Genomic DNA, 18,825 nt, shown 5'->3' on the forward strand with positions numbered 1-18,825 from the left:
GATGGATTCCAGGCACTTTATTTGTCGAAAGAAAAAAATAAAAGGTCACTTTATTACAGAGCACAACCTCGAGAATACAGTTCATGAAATTATCGAGTATATTAAAATATTCCATCTGTTACGACTGCTCATAGTGGTTCCGTGTTTTTCGCTTTCGGTTACGATGCCTTTATATTAAATGTAAACATGACAGTTCAAGCAATCGTTAGTAAACGCAAGCATTCCTGCATTCACTGTTCTATAATTATTTCACAGAGATGTTATTTTAAAAAACAAAACGAAAAACACTTTTCTGTGTTAACTTTTTTTCCCGTTCCGCTTGAACGTGTCTTATCTGGTGTCACTTTGTACATTTACGTCTTTGCTCTGGTAGATGGTAGTCATTTTACAAATAAAGAATCTATTTTAATGGTCCGTCTCTATTTAACATTTTATATATTGCAAACTATTTTTTCTGTATTGTATAGACCTGTCTAAGCTATATTCATGATGTGAACCCCATTGTTATACTGTGTCCAGTAATTATTTTCAATGACTTCCAAAAACAGCATGGGGGGGATGATTATGGAAAATAAAACTTTCTCTGCACGTGGACTTAAATTTTGCAGGATCGTTAAGCTGAAATTGTAATAGTTTGAAGGTAAATGCTGAGATATTACATCGTGTTGCACTAGTAACACTTTGGAGTGTTTGATCAGTGGCCAGTCTACAGCACTTAGCACTTAAACACGATCCCATTTCCATTCACAAAATCTTCTCGAACGCTGAACGCTTTGCTCCTTCCCTACTGTGACTAGCGTCGTTCTAGACCATGTGACAACCTTAACAGCTTTATGAAGAATTCCACACAGGTTGGCAGACGAGGTCTAATTTAAACCCTGGTGTGCATACCTTGGGCAATTTAAAATACATCTTATACGTTAGGGGTGCAATAGAATATAACGTATATCTGGAGCTGTATTCGGATTAAAACGTTAAGTGGGCGTGGCCTATGGCTGGTGTTTGGTTTGGTTTTGATTTCAAATGCTTTCTTTCCTGGATAATACTGAAAAGTTCATAATTGGTCTCAACTACAGATGTACACAGGACATTTAAACAGTATTTTCTTGTTAATCTCACAGGTTTCAGCACTCATTAATTGGGTTTTGGTACTAGAAGACAGTTAATATAGAAACAATTGTAACACTACAACATATCCGTTTTCAGGATGTGATATATTGCCATAACTTGCTACTAAAAGTCTCTAGCTCAAACCTTTTAATTGAGTTGCCCCTGGTACAACGCATCAAATACAAGATTAGGTGTGTTTCTGTTACTGATATGTGAAGATGTTACTCAAATGAAAAGATGACCAAAATGTTGGTATGAAAGTAAAAGTGTAGCCCATTACTTCCAAACATTGTGAGAAATTAAAAGTTGAGCAGATCCCAGTGATTAGTGGGACATGGAGTTGTCTAAACCCCATGTCATCATTTGCCATTGGCACATTTGGACTCCTCCACCTTCTGGTTATCCATGATCTTAATGGTTTTCTCCGCGTTGTCCATGTTCCGTATGAGTGTCTCGAGTCGCCGCTTGATTTTCTTCTGGTCTTCTAGTGCGCAGCTGATCACAATGCTCTGGAATTTCTGGTCAATGGGAACATGCGCTGCCTCAGTTAGGCAGGAAGCATGAAGCGCCTGTAGCTTCTTCCTCGCAGCTTCCATGTCGTTGAGCACTTTAGCAGCGACCTCGTCAATGATTGCTCTAGCTGCTCTCAGAGCGCCTTCCTGCTGTGTGTTCCGGATGGTGTCTACTGAGACGGTCACCGTCAGTGTCCGGTTCATGAGTCTGCTAGCAGTCAGCGTGAGTTCTTCTCGTTCTCCTGGGGGTGCAGGAAAGCAGGGTGTGTCTCACTTCTGCACTTATGGTTCTATACTCTTGATTATACACAAGAGGTTTCATTTATGTGTGGCCTTACCATCACAAATGGTTCGCATTTCCTGGCTGTTCTGAATGGACTGGATCGTTTCGATTAACCACTCCCTTTCTTGTTCCATTCCTGTGGCTGCTTCCCTTAGTGCTTCCACCCTGAGAAACACACAAAGGTTAAACATAATAGAGGAATACCGTAAATATCTAAAAGTAAAGCTGGTAAACATAAATGTTAAACTAATTCAATTAATTAAATTCTGCATATCTTACCTTGCGCATATGCTTGAAGCCCCAAACTGAATTCATTAAATTCTTTACAAATTAATAATTTTACAAATAGGTTAAAAATAACCTCAACTATACTAAAATATGTAGAACCACCTGGAAGAGGCTCTGTGCTGATAAGCCAAATCTACATAGCTGTATAAACTGTTCAAAAGAAGATTTAAAACTCTTCTTTATGCAGCCAATGAGGAATAACACAAGTATCACACGTACAAGAATAGGTTAAATGAGATGTTCAATAGCAATCAAGCCTTGTAAGCTGTGTAGCTCTGCAAGGCTTGACATGAGGAACTCTGGTGTAGCCTGAAGCCATCAGTGTACCTCATGCTGCAAATGGTATTTATAGACTCGCACGAGCCGCAACATTTTTACAGCTGTCCTTGTTTTACTCGTTGTCAAAGTTTTCTCTAGAAATACTGGAAATGAAAAAGACTTAGTGTACTCTCGTATATCTTATTGTTTTTATTTTAGGTTAAGTCATTTCCACACACACACCCACACCCTTCCTGACGTCCTTGTGGACTCTGTTTTTTGGCTGTAATGTCCAAGCCACGTACTTACCTCATTTCAATTTCATCCAGATTCTCCAGTAAGCGTGTGGAGCGATCTGCCATTGACATGGATCTACTGAACTTCCCTTTTGTAGCGTCTGTGTTCATTCTAGCGCTGATTTTAGCTTGAGCCATGTCGGCACTCTGTGTCCGTGTGTGTGTGTGTGTGTGTGTGTGTGAGGAAATCTGAGTGAACGGCGTGCAGCAGCTTTTTTTCTCTCCTCGTATTCACTCCAGTGCTTTCTAGCTTTTCCTTGGTGGGACAGAGGCCCTGAGGAACATCTCCAAACATGGGCTGGAACTTCCCAGGGGTAAACACACACTCCTCAAGACCACAGAAAAGGGTGGGATTCTTACTAAGACCCCTCAGAGGAGTCATTGTGGTGTGTGTGTGTGAGGTAATTACCAAAAGAAATAAAAGGTAAGGTCACCCTAAAATGTGTGCTGAATTGTCACTATTTCTCTGAGAAGTTAGCACTTGGGTGCTGCACTGATTTCACAGAAGGACATATGATAACATAATAGAGCAGTTTAAACTTTTAAAATGCAGCTCAATGTTTCATAAAACAGATCTTGGCTCTCATTGAAGATCAAGTTCATTTTAATGATATATATATTTGTTGTTCAGGGCTCATTTTAAATAAAATTGCCAGAGCTAAGCTTAGTTTTCTTTATTTTCTCCTCAGAACACATTGACAAAAATATTTAACAGCTTACAGTCATTACATGAACAACTGAAATGAAATGAAAAGACAAATTGTGTGTGTGTGTGTGTGTGTGGCTTCTGATCAAAAGTCCACCAGGCTTCTCTTCAGAGCCTCTTCCATCTCTGTAGAAATATGAAAAAATTAGATATGGATTCATTCACATGTACAGGTCATGTGCAAGGAAATACAGGATGATTCGATGTAACATTTTAAAAAATGCTAATATCTAATTGGTGGAAAACAGACTGATCAGATAAATATCAGAAAATGAGTAGATAATTGTGATGTATGAATTATGTGGTTAGAATTTTCCATGTAGGTTCCAGGATGTTCAGGAATCATTCACCAGTGAATCTTGATCATAAATAGTTCTGTTTGTTCCCTTTCTATCTAGAGATTTGAAGGAGAGATGTGCAGTTATTAACAGAAAATGCCTCACACACCGCTAAGTACCTCTAGCTTTGGTGGGAAATGTAATCTGGTGGGAGTACATCATGGTTAGCCAACTGGATCTATCAAAGAAAACTGCCGAAGCTACACTGGACTAGTTCAAAACCAAGAACCTACAGATCTGGTGGTTTGTCACAAATATCAAGCAAATCTTGAGTTTGATTTGGTCATCAGTTGGATATGCACTTCTCTTCTACTTTCTAACCGCAAGTAACAGCAATTCTAGCCTAGTACTGCCTCTAGATAAAGAGAACCATGTGCTATGTCAGTCATGTCAGCCCCAAACACCTCAAACAGTGCTCCTTATCACCCAAGCTTCCCTTTATACCCTTTAGCAGCCCAGTGTGAGTTTACCAAGCTGATTTTGGACATGCTGGTACTTCTTTTCAAAGACACAAAGCTGGTGAAAATAAACACCTGATTATTAAATGCAAGCTCAGTCGTACAATTTTAGGAATTATGCCCATATTGAGGCAACCGGTAAAAAGGAGAATGCCTTGACCCACCCTGGTCAAATGATGTTGGCTTCTTTGCTTCTTCTGCACTTAAAGCCAAAGCCAATTTTATTTCCTCATCATATTCACCTGAGGAAACAAACGGTTTTCTGTGAACACACACATTTTGAAATGCACATATGTATATTTAATCAGACCACCCAAAATGAAAAATAACCAGAACTCTTAGATTCTTGTGAATTTACCCTGCTTATCTTCGGAAATGGTGCTTGAAGCAATGGCTGTCTTTACATCCTGAAACTCCTCGGCTAGAAAAGGGAACGGATCAATGAGTAGGATAATCAGTTATTCTCACTTTGTGACATGCGTCTGGAAATGATGAAGAGATAAACCTCTCTTAACCTTTTGTAGAGATTTCCTCCGTGTTCAGAATCTTCATGAGCAGGGGTTCGTCCTTGCTTGATCCACCACATCGAGAGGACATACACGGTTCCAGTAAGCAGTGATGGGCATGGTAATGTGAGTGGAACCCGGGCACGTCCGTATGGCTCTCAGAACATGACTCGCAGACAACACTAAAGCGTTTGTCCTTGCCCAGGGCCTCATGCTTCAAATATATGTGCGTTTTCATTTCTGCGTAAGAGCCTGTTTTGGCTTCACATTGGTGACAGACGTATCCGCATTTGCCTTCTATGGCGAGCTGTTTCATGCATCTGGTAAAGGTGGACTTGGTTTCGTCTTTGGCTTTTTGCGAGCCCATGCATGGACAGAGTTGGGGAAGGCTTTTACTTGTTGTCGGTACCTCGTCGGAACTGTCTGGGACTGAAAAAGTTCCATTCCCCGTTTTGTCCAAGTGGTAATAATCCTTGCTGTGCAGGCTGGCATAGTGCTCAAGGAATTCCTGCTCAGTGTCATATAGCATGCTGTCACAGAGTCCACAGAAGTAGCGAAGGAGCAGCTGATTATTGTGCTCATTAGCACAGTGCCGGCGGAGCGTCGACTCTTTGAAGAACTTCTGGGGACAGTGGCCACAAGCGAACCTTTGAAAGCTGTGACTGGTCACATCGCTGCAGTGCTTGAGGACCACGGATTCAGAGTCAAATATTTCCTCGCACATTCGGCACAGCCACCGTTCCTTGTTTCTGATATCATGTGGAGTGGAAACGGCTGGTCTGCTGTTGACAGTGGTGGATGGTTTCTGAGGAGGACAAAACAACTTTTCCTTTTTAGTTTTTTCTCTTTCTTCATAAAAGGTGTGCCCTTGATGGGAAACACCAACATGAGACAGGATGTGCTCAATCCTTGGCATGTCTAATTTGCACAGCCTGCAGTGGAAAAGGAAGTTGGACAGATGAGCACCACCATGGAACCGGCTCATGTGCAAACGCGCAATGGACGATTCGCCCATTAGCTTACCACAGACGGCACACTTGTGAAAGATTTGGTTGGCTGCTAGAAGATGCTTGCTAGCTTGATCCTCTTCCAGGAACTGTAGGCCACATTCACAGAACCAGGCAATGTTCGAGGCTCTATCACAAGCAGTTTGAGGACTTGAGTTTGAGATTTTCTGCCGCTTGGCAGGGGACCAAAGACCGTCGTTTTTGTCTCTTCTATCCTTATGCGATGAAGATCTGGTTGCACTTGGATGTTTAGAGGAGTGACTGGTGGTAGCCTTGACGTTTTGTCGGATTTCGCCATAATTGCTGTACACTAACAGTGCTCGCTCTATGCTGCGGATCATCTCCACCTCGTGCTGAGTTTGTTCTTTGTGTTCCTCTATCTGTCTTTGGCATAGGAAGATTTTGGAGCAAGCAGAGCACTGGCCCAAAACTGTGAGCTGCTTCATGACTTCAACCACACTTTTATCACCTTCTGCAAAAGCACAACCTTGTCTGCATTGCACACTGGGAAAACACAAACGGTACAATAGCACCACATACTGTAAAAATAAATAAATAAATAAATAAAAATCTGGAATAATATATTGGATAATTCAACTGACGGGGGTCCTCAGATGAGTGACAAATTGTCAAGATGTTTCAAATGAAATATAAAAACAGAATGCTTACTTGAAGTGAGCCTTGGCTTCCATGTGTGAAGTAAGCATCTTTGAGCAGACTGTGCATCTGACACTAAATGCGACATCTTTACATAAAGCAATTAGCCGGTTCTTTGCATATCGTGGAACTGGAATTGGTCCTGGTGACTTCATCTCTATAATGAAAATATTAATAAAACATAAAAGTAGAGTGAGGTTATTTCCACTGGCCATTTAAAGGATGTATACGGTCTATGAGATATGTAAGTAGATTGGAGGGATGCAGCATATTCACTAACCGTGTAGAGAGACAGACTGTGTGAAGTGGTTTTTGGCTGTTATGTGCTGAAGACACTCATCTTTGATGTTAAAGAGGAGGAAACAGGCAGGGCAAGCGAAGCAAACAATCACCTGGCAGGTCTGAGAGCTGTCATGACCACCAGTATCAGACAAGGACAACTGCAGTGGTAATCAAACACAACAGCTTCACTTCAGTGATTCATTGTCATCAAAGCAACAGACTGGTATCTACTCCCCTTAATCATTAATGGGGAAAAAAGGCAAACCTGAGAGTCCAGATGCATTCTCCAGTGCTCTCTGGTGTCAAAGTGACACCCACATGCGACACAGGCATACACAGAAGCAGGATTGCCCTTAAGCATGATAGTAGGGTCACATGGAGAGTGGTCAAATCTACAAATTTAACACAAACAAGAATATCAACATCTGTGTTTTGGTGCATACACGAAGAGATAACTCGTACTACTGTACTCCTGTGCTAAAGCCATACAGGCCTGCAGGTCTGTACGCAGGTAATCATAGGTACAGTACGGTGGCCGAGAAGTGCAAAACACATTAACAAATCCGAAAACAAATGAACAAATCCAAAAACACATTAACAAATCCGAAAACACATTAACTAAACCGAAAACACATTAACTAATCCGAAAACAAATTAACTAATCCGAAAACACAACGACATTTCAGCCAACCTGGAAGCGGTTGGTATAGTTTGTGATTGGACAAGACACCTGTCACTTAAGGTATACATGAAGTTCAACAGTCTGCCGCAGGGAAAAGTTGGAATGGATTACTGTGGATTAATTCTGTTATTTTCTTATATTTAAACGGAGAACTTTACACATTACACATAAGATTCCATACCTGTATATCTTGAATGACAGGTGTCTTGTCCAATGATCGGTAAGTTTCCATTCAAAAACGATACACTACCGTTTCCGGGTTGTCTGACTTGTCCTTGTGTTTTCGGATTTGTTAATGTGTTTTCGGATTTGTTAATGTGTTTTCGGATTTGTTAATGTGTTTTCGGATTTGTTAATGTGTTTTCGGATTTGTTAATGTGTTTTCGGATTTGTTCATTTGTTTTGCACTTCTCGGGCACCATAGTACAGGTAGCTGTAAGCCATATGGATATAAAACTCTTACCTTTTAAGGTGACCCTCAAGCAGAGGGCCATTTTCATATACTCTTCCACAGTTAATGACAGGGCAGGTTTGAGGGGAGGATCTTAACGAGGGACTGGGAGCAGATCTGCGCCTCCAGCCAATGCCATTATTAATGATACCAGGCTTTAATCCTGGAAAAAAAAAAGTTTGAAGTGTTCATGTTTTGCTTGACACACAAAACTCTACTTTACCATCTTTCTGTAAGCTATTTAAGGTGATGTCAACCTGGCATTTTCAGCCAGATGTCCACACAACGTTTGGCATCGTTGCTGTCCTCGTTGCTATATTGACTCGCTGCCAGCTCGTGACGGCCGTGAGCTTGCTGCGAGATCATCTTCTCCTAAAAGGGCAAATATGAATACTTCAATTGTCATAAAAGTAAATCATTTTTTCCTTCTTTTTCTTTTTTATTCAAAAGTACAGACCTTAAAGGCTTTGCACTTTTCAGCCCGCTCCTGTTTCTCAACGGCTACCTGGCGAGCCAGTCTGTCCAGGGTTGAAGCTGCTTGGGCCTTCTGTCTGTCCACCTGATCCTCAATCTGGCAATGGAAGGAACGCAGACGTTATTGTAAGTGTAGACACTTTGGACCACACGGCATTATCATCTATAAAAGGGCTGAAGTAAAATACTAAAAAAATAGATCTATAGAAAAATGGGTGTGTGTAATATATTATATATATATATATATATATATATATATATATATATATATATATATATATATATATATATATATATATACACACACACCTAATATATATCAATTCAACAATCAAGTGCACTTAAATCCCTTATATATATAATAAAACACAGATTCACAGTCTGAGTGTGCATATAACATTAAAATACAAACACATGTAGGTTTTCGATAGAATGCTTGCTCTATCGCTGTCCATATTTGATCACCTGTAGCATGATAACTGTAATTAAACAACAAGTTTTATGTTGTTTCTATATTTTTTGATCCTACATCTAAGTAAATGGTCCAACAACCATGACTGCTCCTAATATTTCTAGGCCCTAAATGTGTGACACACACCGTACACACTCCTGTATCATCGTCTCCATCACTCAGCAGGTCAATGCACTCCAGAACAGGTCTAAGTGGAACCTCCTGAAAGTAAAGGGAGATATTTATGGTCACACGTCACTAATCCAGTTTGTACATGATCAGCTGAGACCTGAACACCTGGCTAACACGACACTCGCCTTACAGACGATTTGCAGTTTATTTTTCCGCTAATCGTTTAGGAGGACGAAGTTGGACGTTGTTTCGCTAAAGGCGAAAGATGATCTTACGCTCTCTTGTCCATAAGATGATGTTACTGCTTACTAGAAGTCTACGTCTTGTGGTTAACTGTCTTGTAAGTCTTCTCTTGATTGTTAACTTTGACACAGATATGCCACCCTCCATAATGGTGTTCTTGATCTGGCTTGCTGTCATGAAATGGTTGATCTTCACCAGGGGAAAAATTCGTCTCTTATTTATAACGGTTCTTTTCCATGAGCCTCTTGGGCTTTGGTGATACTGAGCACACCAGAGAGAGCTTGTTTCCACACCTACTGTTTTTGCTATCTCTTTAATGTGTTTGCTCGGACTTGCTTCAGGCTTCATGTGAGCTGAAGATAAAAATCCACAAGAGAGAAACCTGGAGGTATCTGGAGAGCTTGCGTGTTGAGAAAAGGTCTCAGATAGAAAATCTCTCTGTACCTTACAGCTTTTATTTTGGTCAAAAGAGGTTGTAATAAAGTCCAGGCCTACATGTAAAAGGTGTGCATATCGATTTAGGGGAAACTGCTCAGTGCAGCTTTTACTGCAGTTTTAACAAAACATTATGGGGCAGTTCTTATTGTTATAGCACTGTGTAGAAGTAGCCATGTTTGTGTGATTGAGGTGAAGGTTTCATCTGTGTGTCAAAATGTTCTATTAAACTTACAGACACAAATTCAACATCATCTTCCTCTGTGTCTTCAGTGCCAACATTAGTGGACATTGTTTTGTGCGTCTTGCTTTGTTTTACTTCCTGCGTCTTAGATCTATAAAGAAAAAAACAACACTATTTTAGTGATGAATGCGTTACCTATCAGACTAACAGTTATTGACAATATTATGCTACAAGACGCTTATAAACGTGTCACATCTTAAAAATATCCCTTTATTTAACAGTAATACAATTAACTGTACGTGCTAAACGCTGAGTAATGCTTACATTTCGTGTCTGTTGTTACACTTTACTCACCAAACAACATGAACTTGACTGGTATGTTAGCCAGCTAGCTTGATTAGCACGTAGCTATTAGCATTAGCATTATCGGCTAATTATCATGATGGAGCGCGTGCTATTATTTTCACACATTCACGGACAGAACCACGACTATAAATAGGCTAAATGAGGGCGTTAGAAAACATACCCGCTTTGATTTACAGCTGTGGTGCAGTTAGTTCCGATAAAACACACACACGCCAAAGCAAGCTTTCAAAATAAAAGTCACGCTGTGTTTAAGTAGCGTTTAGCTGTTGATGCTAGCTAATACCGTACGTTAACGCGGCATCCATATTGGAAGGGGCAGATTCTCTTGTAATACAGTCATGATGAAGTCAGAAATAAAAATAAACACTCACGGAATTAAAGAGTTCGGTTAGTGCTGGAATTTATTTTTTAAAGCGGACGTGATAATTAAACTCGTCGAAAATGGAATGTATGGGTAGTTTTTTTTTTTAAGGACAATTAATATTTCATTTATAAAAATATTTGTCAGTTTAAAATCTACACTGTTGGTTTTGTATTCAGTAACGTCACACGTGTCGAGAAGTACTTCTGTACGTCATTCTGGATAAGAGCGTCCTTCACAACAAAAATCCAAAGTGTGATTTCAGGAATAAAGAAGAATGGTTATACAAATTAAAATAAATAAATAAACAAATAAATAAATAATCCCACTTTTTTCTTTCTTTCTTTTTTAAGTTCAATTCTGTCTGTATTTCACAGGAAGCTACATATGAAGAATGGGACTGGAATTCTCATGTAAAATGTTCGATTCTGTAGCACATGCTGTCTCACATTTCAGTTGATTGTTGTTTTGCACAATACTTTACTATACGTCATGTAATGCTGCTATAATACTGTGTATTCCAGTATTTCTGCACACGCAATATTAATTGAACATACGGTATTTACACTGGTCAGGCTGTTTTTGTCTACTGTCCTTTTGTCCTGCACTGTCTTTCTGTCTTTTGTCCTGCACTGTCTTTTGTCTGGCACTGTCTTTTTTCCTGCACTGTCTTTCTGTCCTGCACTGTCTTTTTGTACTGCACTGTCTTTCTGTCTTTTTGTCCTGCACTGTCTTTTGTCCTGCACTGTCTTTCTGTCTTTTTGTCCTGCACTGTTTTTCTGTCTTTAGTCCTGCACTGTCTTTTTGTCCTGCACTGTCTTTTTGCACACCATGGTTCTGAAGAAATGTCTCATTTCACTGTGTACTGCAACAGCTATATATGGTTGAAATGTCAATAAAAGCTTTTTGACTCTTGACTTGACTTAACACCATTTTTGTGTGAAAGTTGATCAGATTGAAGATCAAGCCATGACATAACCTTAGCTCCTTTTACAGGTTTTCCTCCGAAGTTTTCCTCTGGTTTCTCTTTTGTCCCACTTCCCAAAAACATTTCAGTATTGGCTGTTCAGTATTGGTGGATTGGTTGCACTAAATTGCACTCAGTTAATAAGAAACCAGTTAATGTGTGAACTGTTGTCCTATTCAGGGTGCATGCCTTTCATTGGCTATTCATTCACCTCAACCCTGACCAGGATGAAGCAGTTACTAAATATTTTGTAGCTTCTTCTTCTTCTTCTTCTTCTTCTTCTTCTTCTTCTTCAATAGTTGTATTAGTAATCAAGGACCAGTCATGTCTTGAGTACAAAATAAAAGCCTGTGAGGAGGACGTATTTAAAGTTGTTTATGTCTTAAACTGTACACGTGACTAAAATTGTTTGTTTAAAAAAATCAAATGCTTAAAAAAAACCTTTAAACTTGGGGATGTAGTTGTTTAGCTGTTCTCTATTAGATGTGTGTGTGTGTGTGTGTGTGTGTGCGCATTAATCTGAGACAGAGGCTGCTGTTTGTGCGCAGGTCGGATGCCTTTAAATATCGTGCACCTCGCTGCTTTGCTGAGCTCAGATGTAAATGCTCTCTCTCTCTCTGTCTCGCTCTATCTCATGCGCTCTCTCTCTCTCTCTCTCTCATGCTCTCTCATGCGCGCTCTCTCTCTCTCATGCTCTCTCATGCGCGCTCTCTCTCTCTCTCATGCTCTCTCATGCGCGCTCTCTCTCTCTCTCTCTCTCTCTCTCTCTCTCTCTCTCTCTCTCTCTCTCTCTCTCTCTCTCTCTCACACACACACACACACCTCTACTGCATAAGCAGTGCAGAGCTCGTGCTGACTCATGCCCTATCTTACGGTATCCAGATCAATGGAGCTCCATGTAACTGTGAATGTAAGGACCGTGCGCCTTTAGCCTTGTAGCCCATAGAGATGTGCGTATGTGCAGGTGGGGCTGCGCTACATCGCGATGATCGCTGCGGCTTTTCTGGTTTTACTGAGACCCCTGAGCCTTCACTGCCTGCTGCTGCTGATATTGCTTTTGGTGGGGACGGTGGCCACGATCCTGTTTCTCTGCTGCTGGCATCGGAGACTTCGCCATGAGAAGATCCCTATAAAATCTGTCTTCTCGAGGCGATCGAGGAGTCGTGGTGCGTACAACGCCTCACTGGCGAGAATCCAAGACTTATTTTTTCATGTTGTTTTAAATAAACTATTTCAGAGTGTTTTATTGTGCTTTCCTCCTTTTTTTTTTTGCATCCCAGTCGGGTTTTATATTTTCATCAGAGCGCGTGGCTGTTGTCTGGAGCGGCAGCAGTGCGTGCGCGCCTCCATCACCTGTCCTAGAATACAATGTGTTTGACAGTGACATGTTTATCAGAATATACAGATTAATCGAGCAGACTCTCGTCTTGTAGATAATGCTTTAGGCTGACAGTGTTCGGGTGTTTCAACCTCTCCCGTTTGTTCCAGAAGCTGGTCTACGGGCGCATCATTTTCGATCGGAGGTAATTTCTCTTTATTATTTTTCTGTCAAGGTCATTTTTTATCATATATCATTATACACCTGGGATCCGTGTTTGAAAAGTTGTGATTTGTTGTTTTTTTTATGCGTTGTGACACTTTCAATGCGTGTCAGTAATACAGACCATCGGAATAAGCTAAAATACGCAATGCGCATGCGCAATCCGTTAACCTAAATACTACTACGGTGTGGAAATGTGAACCGAGGTCATTTTTTTTTTAAATCTAGGTTATAATTATCGCGCAATTATCGTCTGGGAATTATTACAAAACGAAAAGTTAAAGTGTGTCACATCGATACAGCGGAAAATAGGTACTCCGCATGCGTAATTAGTAAACTCGTTAACCTGCTGAGCGCGTTGGCTGAGTTTGGTGAGCGTTTTATGGTTAAAGTTAAGCATTTCAAACAAAAACTTTGTGTTTACGGATGTGAATATGTGATGTGGTGCGTGTTGACAGGGTTTTCGGCACAGCCCACGTCATGGCCGGAGGACTATAAGAGCCCGAGTTTGTGAAGAGAAGCCTTTGGTTGATCCAGCAGACAGTGAGCCGGACACCAGCAGCGCTGCTGTGAGGAAACGCAAAGTGACCAAGAGAATACAGCCTGAGTTTTATCACTCCGTCCAAGTCACACCCACGCGAAGACCAGTAGGTGGACGTTTCCCATTCACATTACTGTTGTCCATTTCATCCTCAAGATGAATTCTGTTTTGGTTAAATTATGAGCTAAATATTTTGGGTGTTTAATGCTTCAATCCTTCTACAGCTCGTGCTCTGCAACAAAAGACCCAATGAACTGCCAAATAAATCCCAAAGACTTCCCAAGCACAGATTTATTTCATTTATTATAACTCTATTTAAACATATTCAGTTATATTTAGTGTATTTGTAGAGTTGTTTCTTCCTGAATGTTCCATCAGCAAAACACATTATGTCCAACTTGACCTGGTTGTTTTAAAATTTAAATGATTGAGGTTTAGCTATTCGGTGTAGGATTACGGTGGGTTCTAATTGTCAACACTATCAGGACTTAAAAAATAATAATAGCTGCTTTATCACCAATACGTTACAGACTAATGAACCTCCAAGCTATTATATGGATTAATCAGCTATATTTACATACAGAAAATGGTTCCTCAAGAGTTCTTTGGACAGTTATTGGTTCTAAACTTTTACAGGAACATCTGTCATCAGTTTTTCTGAGAATCAACCCTTCATTCTAGGAATCTACACCAAAATCCAGGAGGTATGATGTGCACTCAAAAGTACTGCAGTGGAAGTGGCCCTAGTTTTTAAATAGGATCCATCACATCTTTTGGAGCAGCTGATGGAGAAAGGAAAGATATTTCAAAGTGGTGCTAGTGAACATGGTACTGTGAAACAGCAAAACATTAAAAAAATTGATAATGATTAAAAAATAAAGCTACCAGGTGCAAAATGAAAATTGATTCCCATCACAAGTTCCATAGATTTGTAGGTTAATGCTTAACATAGCTCCTGGGGTTTTGCTTACATTCATTCATTAATTAATTTTCTACCGCTTATCCGAACTACCTCGGGTCACAGGGAGCCTGTGCCTATCTCAGGTGTCATTGGGCATCAAGGCAGGATACACCCTGGACGGAGTGCCAACCCATCGCAGGGTTTTGCTTACACCAAAGGATAAAACCTAAACATGGGTGTGTTTTAATTATTGCAAAAGATAGAACTAAGTCATATTTTAGCTCATCGGTTAATTTGGTAGAAAATCTGGATGCTTTTTTCCAATATAATGTGTTACTAGGAAACCCTGTACTAAATTTTCTACAAATGGGCAAACTAGAGAAAAAAACAGTAACCAAAAAGGAAATGTTTTCTAAGTCTGCAGTGTCGTTTTTTTGTCTGTGGTTTAGGGATTTTACAATTATTTAGATGTTAAATTGTATTAAAATCAACATTCATATGTAATCTCAAAACCTTTTAATGCTGAGATTTTCAGAAATCCATATCCTCTGAGACATGAATTACCAAAGTCAAAGTGGTCTCTAATCACAAATACATGCCCTTTAGCAGTAGCTATGTATGGGTATATAATTTTTTTTGTCATCACTTTATGCAAAGCACCTCAATATAACATTGGAATAATAAGTACTTTACTTAATAAGTTAAAATGAATGGCGAATAACATAAAACCTGAATGAGTATATATATATATATATATAAAATAAAAATAAAAGCCTGTGAGGAGGAGATATATATACATACACATAATTGTCTAGCTGTATTTTTTGCACAGTATTCCGTAGCTACTGCATTGTTTGCTTGCAGAAATTATAAGCAGTTCTTCCAATCTTCCAAACAGCGAGAGTTAATTTTTAGCAATTGAGAATCCAAATTCTCCAAATCTTGGATTGATGCCTCCTACTTTGCAATCATAACCTGGCTGCTTCTGTGTAAAATTGAAACAGTTCCAGACTGACGGTGCTTAATGGTATTTTAAAAGTAAATAAAGGTCTATTCCTTTTTATATATATATATATATATATATATATATATATATATATATATATATATATATATATATATATATATATATATATATATACATGGATCTATGATTTGACTTGCGGTCAACAACCATCTGTCACCTCTCTATGGAATGCTCTTAGGTAATGCATGACAAACCCTTCATCCCAGTTTGATGTCTAGAGCTCCTCATTTGCACATGCCCCTGGGGTATGCAGGATTATTATATGTCTCATTTCTCTATGTCGAGCACTTACTCCCCCCCCCACCGATGTCATCTTTTTGGCAATGCTCATATCAGTGCTGACTCATCCTCTGTCCCTTTTTGATTTTTAATGAGGACCAGTCACTGCAAATAGGTTAGCAGACAGCAACAAAGCGACTGAAAGAACATTACAACCACTTTGGAGGCGGACTGCAGGGGTGCGGGTGCCATTTGGGACAGGGCCAATGGTTGGTTTGTGTGCAAGCCTATATTTATACCTCAGTAAAACAGACATAGGCAAGAACAGAGTTCCTTGAAACTGAGAATTATTTAAGAAACAACTTGTATATTTATTCAGAATATTTGTTAGGGATGCTACTAATTGTAACTTCTTTTTTTTGTGAATTTTTTCTTCTGTTGTTTGAGTGAAATGTTTCAAATCAATTATTTTATCTGTTAGAGTGCCAATAATTCCACAGTTATTTGCATGTAGTAATAATAATAATAATAATAATAATAATAGCAGTACACTATTTTAGCATCTGTTGAATGTTGTGCATGAAAATACAGTTTGACTTGGAAATGAGATTGACGGATATGTTTTGACTATGATGTGCCATCTAGTGGCTGCTGCACTTAAACTCACAGATGTTTATAAGCTATGCAAATTTGTGAAAGATCTAAGGTGCTGCACCATTAGCTTTAGTTATTGATGAGCAAGAGCTGAATCCCACTTACTCCACTATCAGCATGCAGTCACATGGTGTGTTTAATGTCAGAACTGTGAGTGAAAATTTGCCAGTTGATTTTACATTTTTTTGCAGATCATATTCTAATAGGAATTGTTAGGGTGTAAGTCATTAAGGGTAGATTTTTACTTTAAAAGCAAAGTGTTGGGTTTAGGTGGTGAGCAGGTTTAGAGTTTTTTTTTGTTTGTTTGTTTTTTTGGTCAAGGTTCATCAGCGAAATTAACTAATGTTATAAAATTGCACATTCACATAAGATAAGTTGTATGTGCAAGAACATTCCCCTTTGCATCCTCTGACAGCTTAATCCTTTACATAATCTAAAATAATACCTCACATTTGCTCCACTCACCTCACAATTCATTTTAAGCCCTGAATTTACCCAGCTTTCAGTTAGATCATGTTAGGTCATCAACACGAACCCTTAACATAAATTCTTTTTAGCACTGTATTAGTTAAATGTTTCTTGTATTGAGAAGGAAATGTGCTGATCTTGCAAAAAACTGAGCAACCACACACTAAGGATATAATAATGCAACAGTCATAAGCATATTTTAATATCTATTAAAGGTAGGGTCTCCATTGTTTGAGAAATGCTTTAGAAAACTGAGTCGGGACGATAAACAAAACAAAAAACAAAACAAACGTGTAGCCAATGAGCAGAAAGGGGCGTGTCTTGTCAATCTGGGAGGAGAGAGTTCAGTGCACATGTGTGACATTAGCATAAAGCGGTTTTAGCATTGAAATGGAGGATAAAAACAAAGAAAGAAAGCGAAGAAAGGCTTACGATAAGGCAAAAAAAGTAGGACCCGTGTTAATATAGGATCAGCTTTCCAGCGCTGGAGAGAACTGAAGGAGCGGGAAGTTGGCCTCATATTCACAGATTGGAGTTTCCCGAGTCAATAACTCCTGAGCTAAACGCTGTTACTACACAAATAACACCTCTTTTCTATCGTAGTAATGTAGAGACGCAGCTACAACCGTGTTTTGTGTAGTAACAGTGTTTAGCTCAGGAGTTATTGACTCTGGAAACTCCAATCTGTGAATATGTGGCCAACTTTACTTAGAAGGTGAGTAACGTTGGTTTTACTTTGTTACACAGAACTAATATATGCCGTCCTTTGCATGATTATGCTTGTGTGTCATTTTTGCTTGTTTGTTTATCTGCAATCGTATTGTTCTTCCCTTCAGCTATGATAAAGACACATTTCTTTCCATTAGTTGCCTGGGTTGCGTATGTATGTGTGGGCGGAGCTATCAATACAGGGGTGGGACCCATTTGGGTTAGGGGCGTGTTTGTTTTGGTGATTTTATATGTTAACATTGGCTTTCAAACAACAGAGACGTCTTAGTAGTCTGTGAGGAAACAGGAAAAGATTCAGACAGACTTTTTTTTTTGGGCTGATATTTAGCTTAAAGAATACAGGATCTACCTGTGTAGACAAGGGTGTACTTGCGGTTTCTTCCTCCGTATACGGTGCTCCTTTGTTTGTTACTTTTTTCTTTCTTTAAATTAGGTTACTGTACAATACTGGTTATATAGCACAATAAATGGAATGCTGTTTTGTAGCCCCATTATAGCCCCATTGTAGTCGCATTAGCAATGCATTTTATTTTACTTATTTATTTATTTTTTAGATGTCCTGTCACTGTTTTTTTTTTACTGCAGTCTCATGAAGCACTAATCACGGAAGTGTTGAGTGAGGCTTAGACATTATCCTCAGATTATATTCTCTGAATTAGATATTCCTCTCCTTTTTATCGACCTGTATCAAATTGCCCCAGCATTTGAAACTCGAGAAGCTCAGCCATTTGCCATTATACAGGGAATATGATCAGTTATAATTTCTGTCTCTAAGAACACTTTGTACAGGAAGGGAAACTTATCAGATATACAGTGGGGAAAAGGCACTTTACATTCCTCTGCTCTTTCTGAATGGACTTTGAAGGAACAATTTTTACAAATGTAACCTGAACAATTATAATATATAAAATCAGCCCTGTAAATGGAACACTGCGATATTCAAACGAAGCTTGATTTAGTTTTTATGGACCCAGTGGGTGCCAAGAAAACATCCCCCACATCATTACACCACCAGCCTTTAAAACCACATGTCAGAATTATGAACATAAACCTGCCCCCATGTATGTTTATTTATGTTTTAGTCCTATTCCTGTTTCACTGAGGTAGGAATATGAGGTAATGCATGTTAAATTTCCCTATTCCATCTTCAAAATGCGCAAGATTAGAGAATACACAAATTAAATGAGACCTGTGTTGACCTTCATGTATCAGGCTGAGGTTTAAAAAAAAAAAGCTTATATCCACTGTGTAATAATTAGGGGGCTTAAAACAACTGGAGCTGTAATAATCCTGTCTGGA

At 39.3% G+C, this 18,825-nt stretch overlaps 3 protein-coding genes across 15 annotated transcripts in view; 1 reads left to right on the forward strand and 2 right to left on the reverse strand.

The window, feature by feature from the left end:
• On the reverse strand, positions 1-2,980 carry bag2 (BCL2 associated athanogene 2). Its single transcript, XM_060871874.1, has 3 exons — positions 2,761-2,980; positions 1,961-2,070; positions 1-1,864 (listed from the first exon to the last, which is right to left on the reverse strand). The coding sequence occupies exons 1-3, from the start codon at positions 2,883-2,885 to the stop codon at positions 1,470-1,472; spliced, it is 630 nt and encodes a 209-aa protein (XP_060727857.1). The 5' UTR covers positions 2,886-2,980; the 3' UTR covers positions 1-1,469.
• A 417-nt stretch (positions 2,981-3,397) lies between these two features.
• On the reverse strand, positions 3,398-10,329 carry znf451 (zinc finger protein 451). Of its 7 annotated transcripts, XM_060871870.1 has the most exons (14): positions 10,108-10,272; positions 9,805-9,904; positions 8,907-8,981; positions 8,292-8,405; positions 8,092-8,206; positions 7,847-7,997; positions 6,967-7,093; positions 6,700-6,859; positions 6,432-6,576; positions 4,765-6,266; positions 4,608-4,670; positions 4,414-4,491; positions 4,262-4,307; positions 3,494-3,581 (listed from the first exon to the last, which is right to left on the reverse strand). In XM_060871870.1, the coding sequence occupies exons 2-13, from the start codon at positions 9,859-9,861 to the stop codon at positions 4,294-4,296; spliced, it is 2,601 nt and encodes an 866-aa protein (XP_060727853.1). In that variant the 5' UTR covers positions 9,862-9,904; positions 10,108-10,272; the 3' UTR covers positions 3,494-3,581; positions 4,262-4,293. The 7 variants fall into 7 exon arrangements, 6 of the variants coding, with proteins under 6 accessions (XP_060727852.1, XP_060727853.1, XP_060727850.1 ...); XM_060871869.1 differs by lacking the exon at positions 4,262-4,307 and having other exon boundaries at positions 3,398-3,579; XR_009648584.1 differs by lacking the exon at positions 4,262-4,307 and having other exon boundaries at positions 3,404-3,579; positions 4,414-4,511.
• Positions 10,330-12,417: 2,088 nt separating this feature from the next.
• dst (dystonin) overlaps positions 12,418-18,825 on the forward strand; it is a 116,752-nt gene continuing 110,344 nt past the window's right edge. For 6 of the 7 annotated variants that reach the window (XM_060871887.1, XM_060871875.1, XM_060871878.1 and 3 more), the window contains exons 1-3: positions 12,418-12,613; positions 12,936-12,970; positions 13,446-13,634. In XM_060871887.1, coding sequence (XP_060727870.1) covers positions 12,433-12,613; positions 12,936-12,970; positions 13,446-13,634 — 405 coding nt within the window. In that variant the 5' untranslated portion in view covers positions 12,418-12,432. The remainder of the gene's footprint in view (positions 12,614-12,935; positions 12,971-13,445; positions 13,635-18,825) is intronic. The other variant, XM_060871876.1, reaches the window with a different exon arrangement.

The sequence above is a fragment of the Tachysurus vachellii genome, chromosome 6 (genome assembly GCF_030014155.1).
Source record: "Tachysurus vachellii isolate PV-2020 chromosome 6, HZAU_Pvac_v1, whole genome shotgun sequence".
Classification (NCBI taxonomy): domain Eukaryota; kingdom Metazoa; phylum Chordata; class Actinopteri; order Siluriformes; family Bagridae; genus Tachysurus; species Tachysurus vachellii.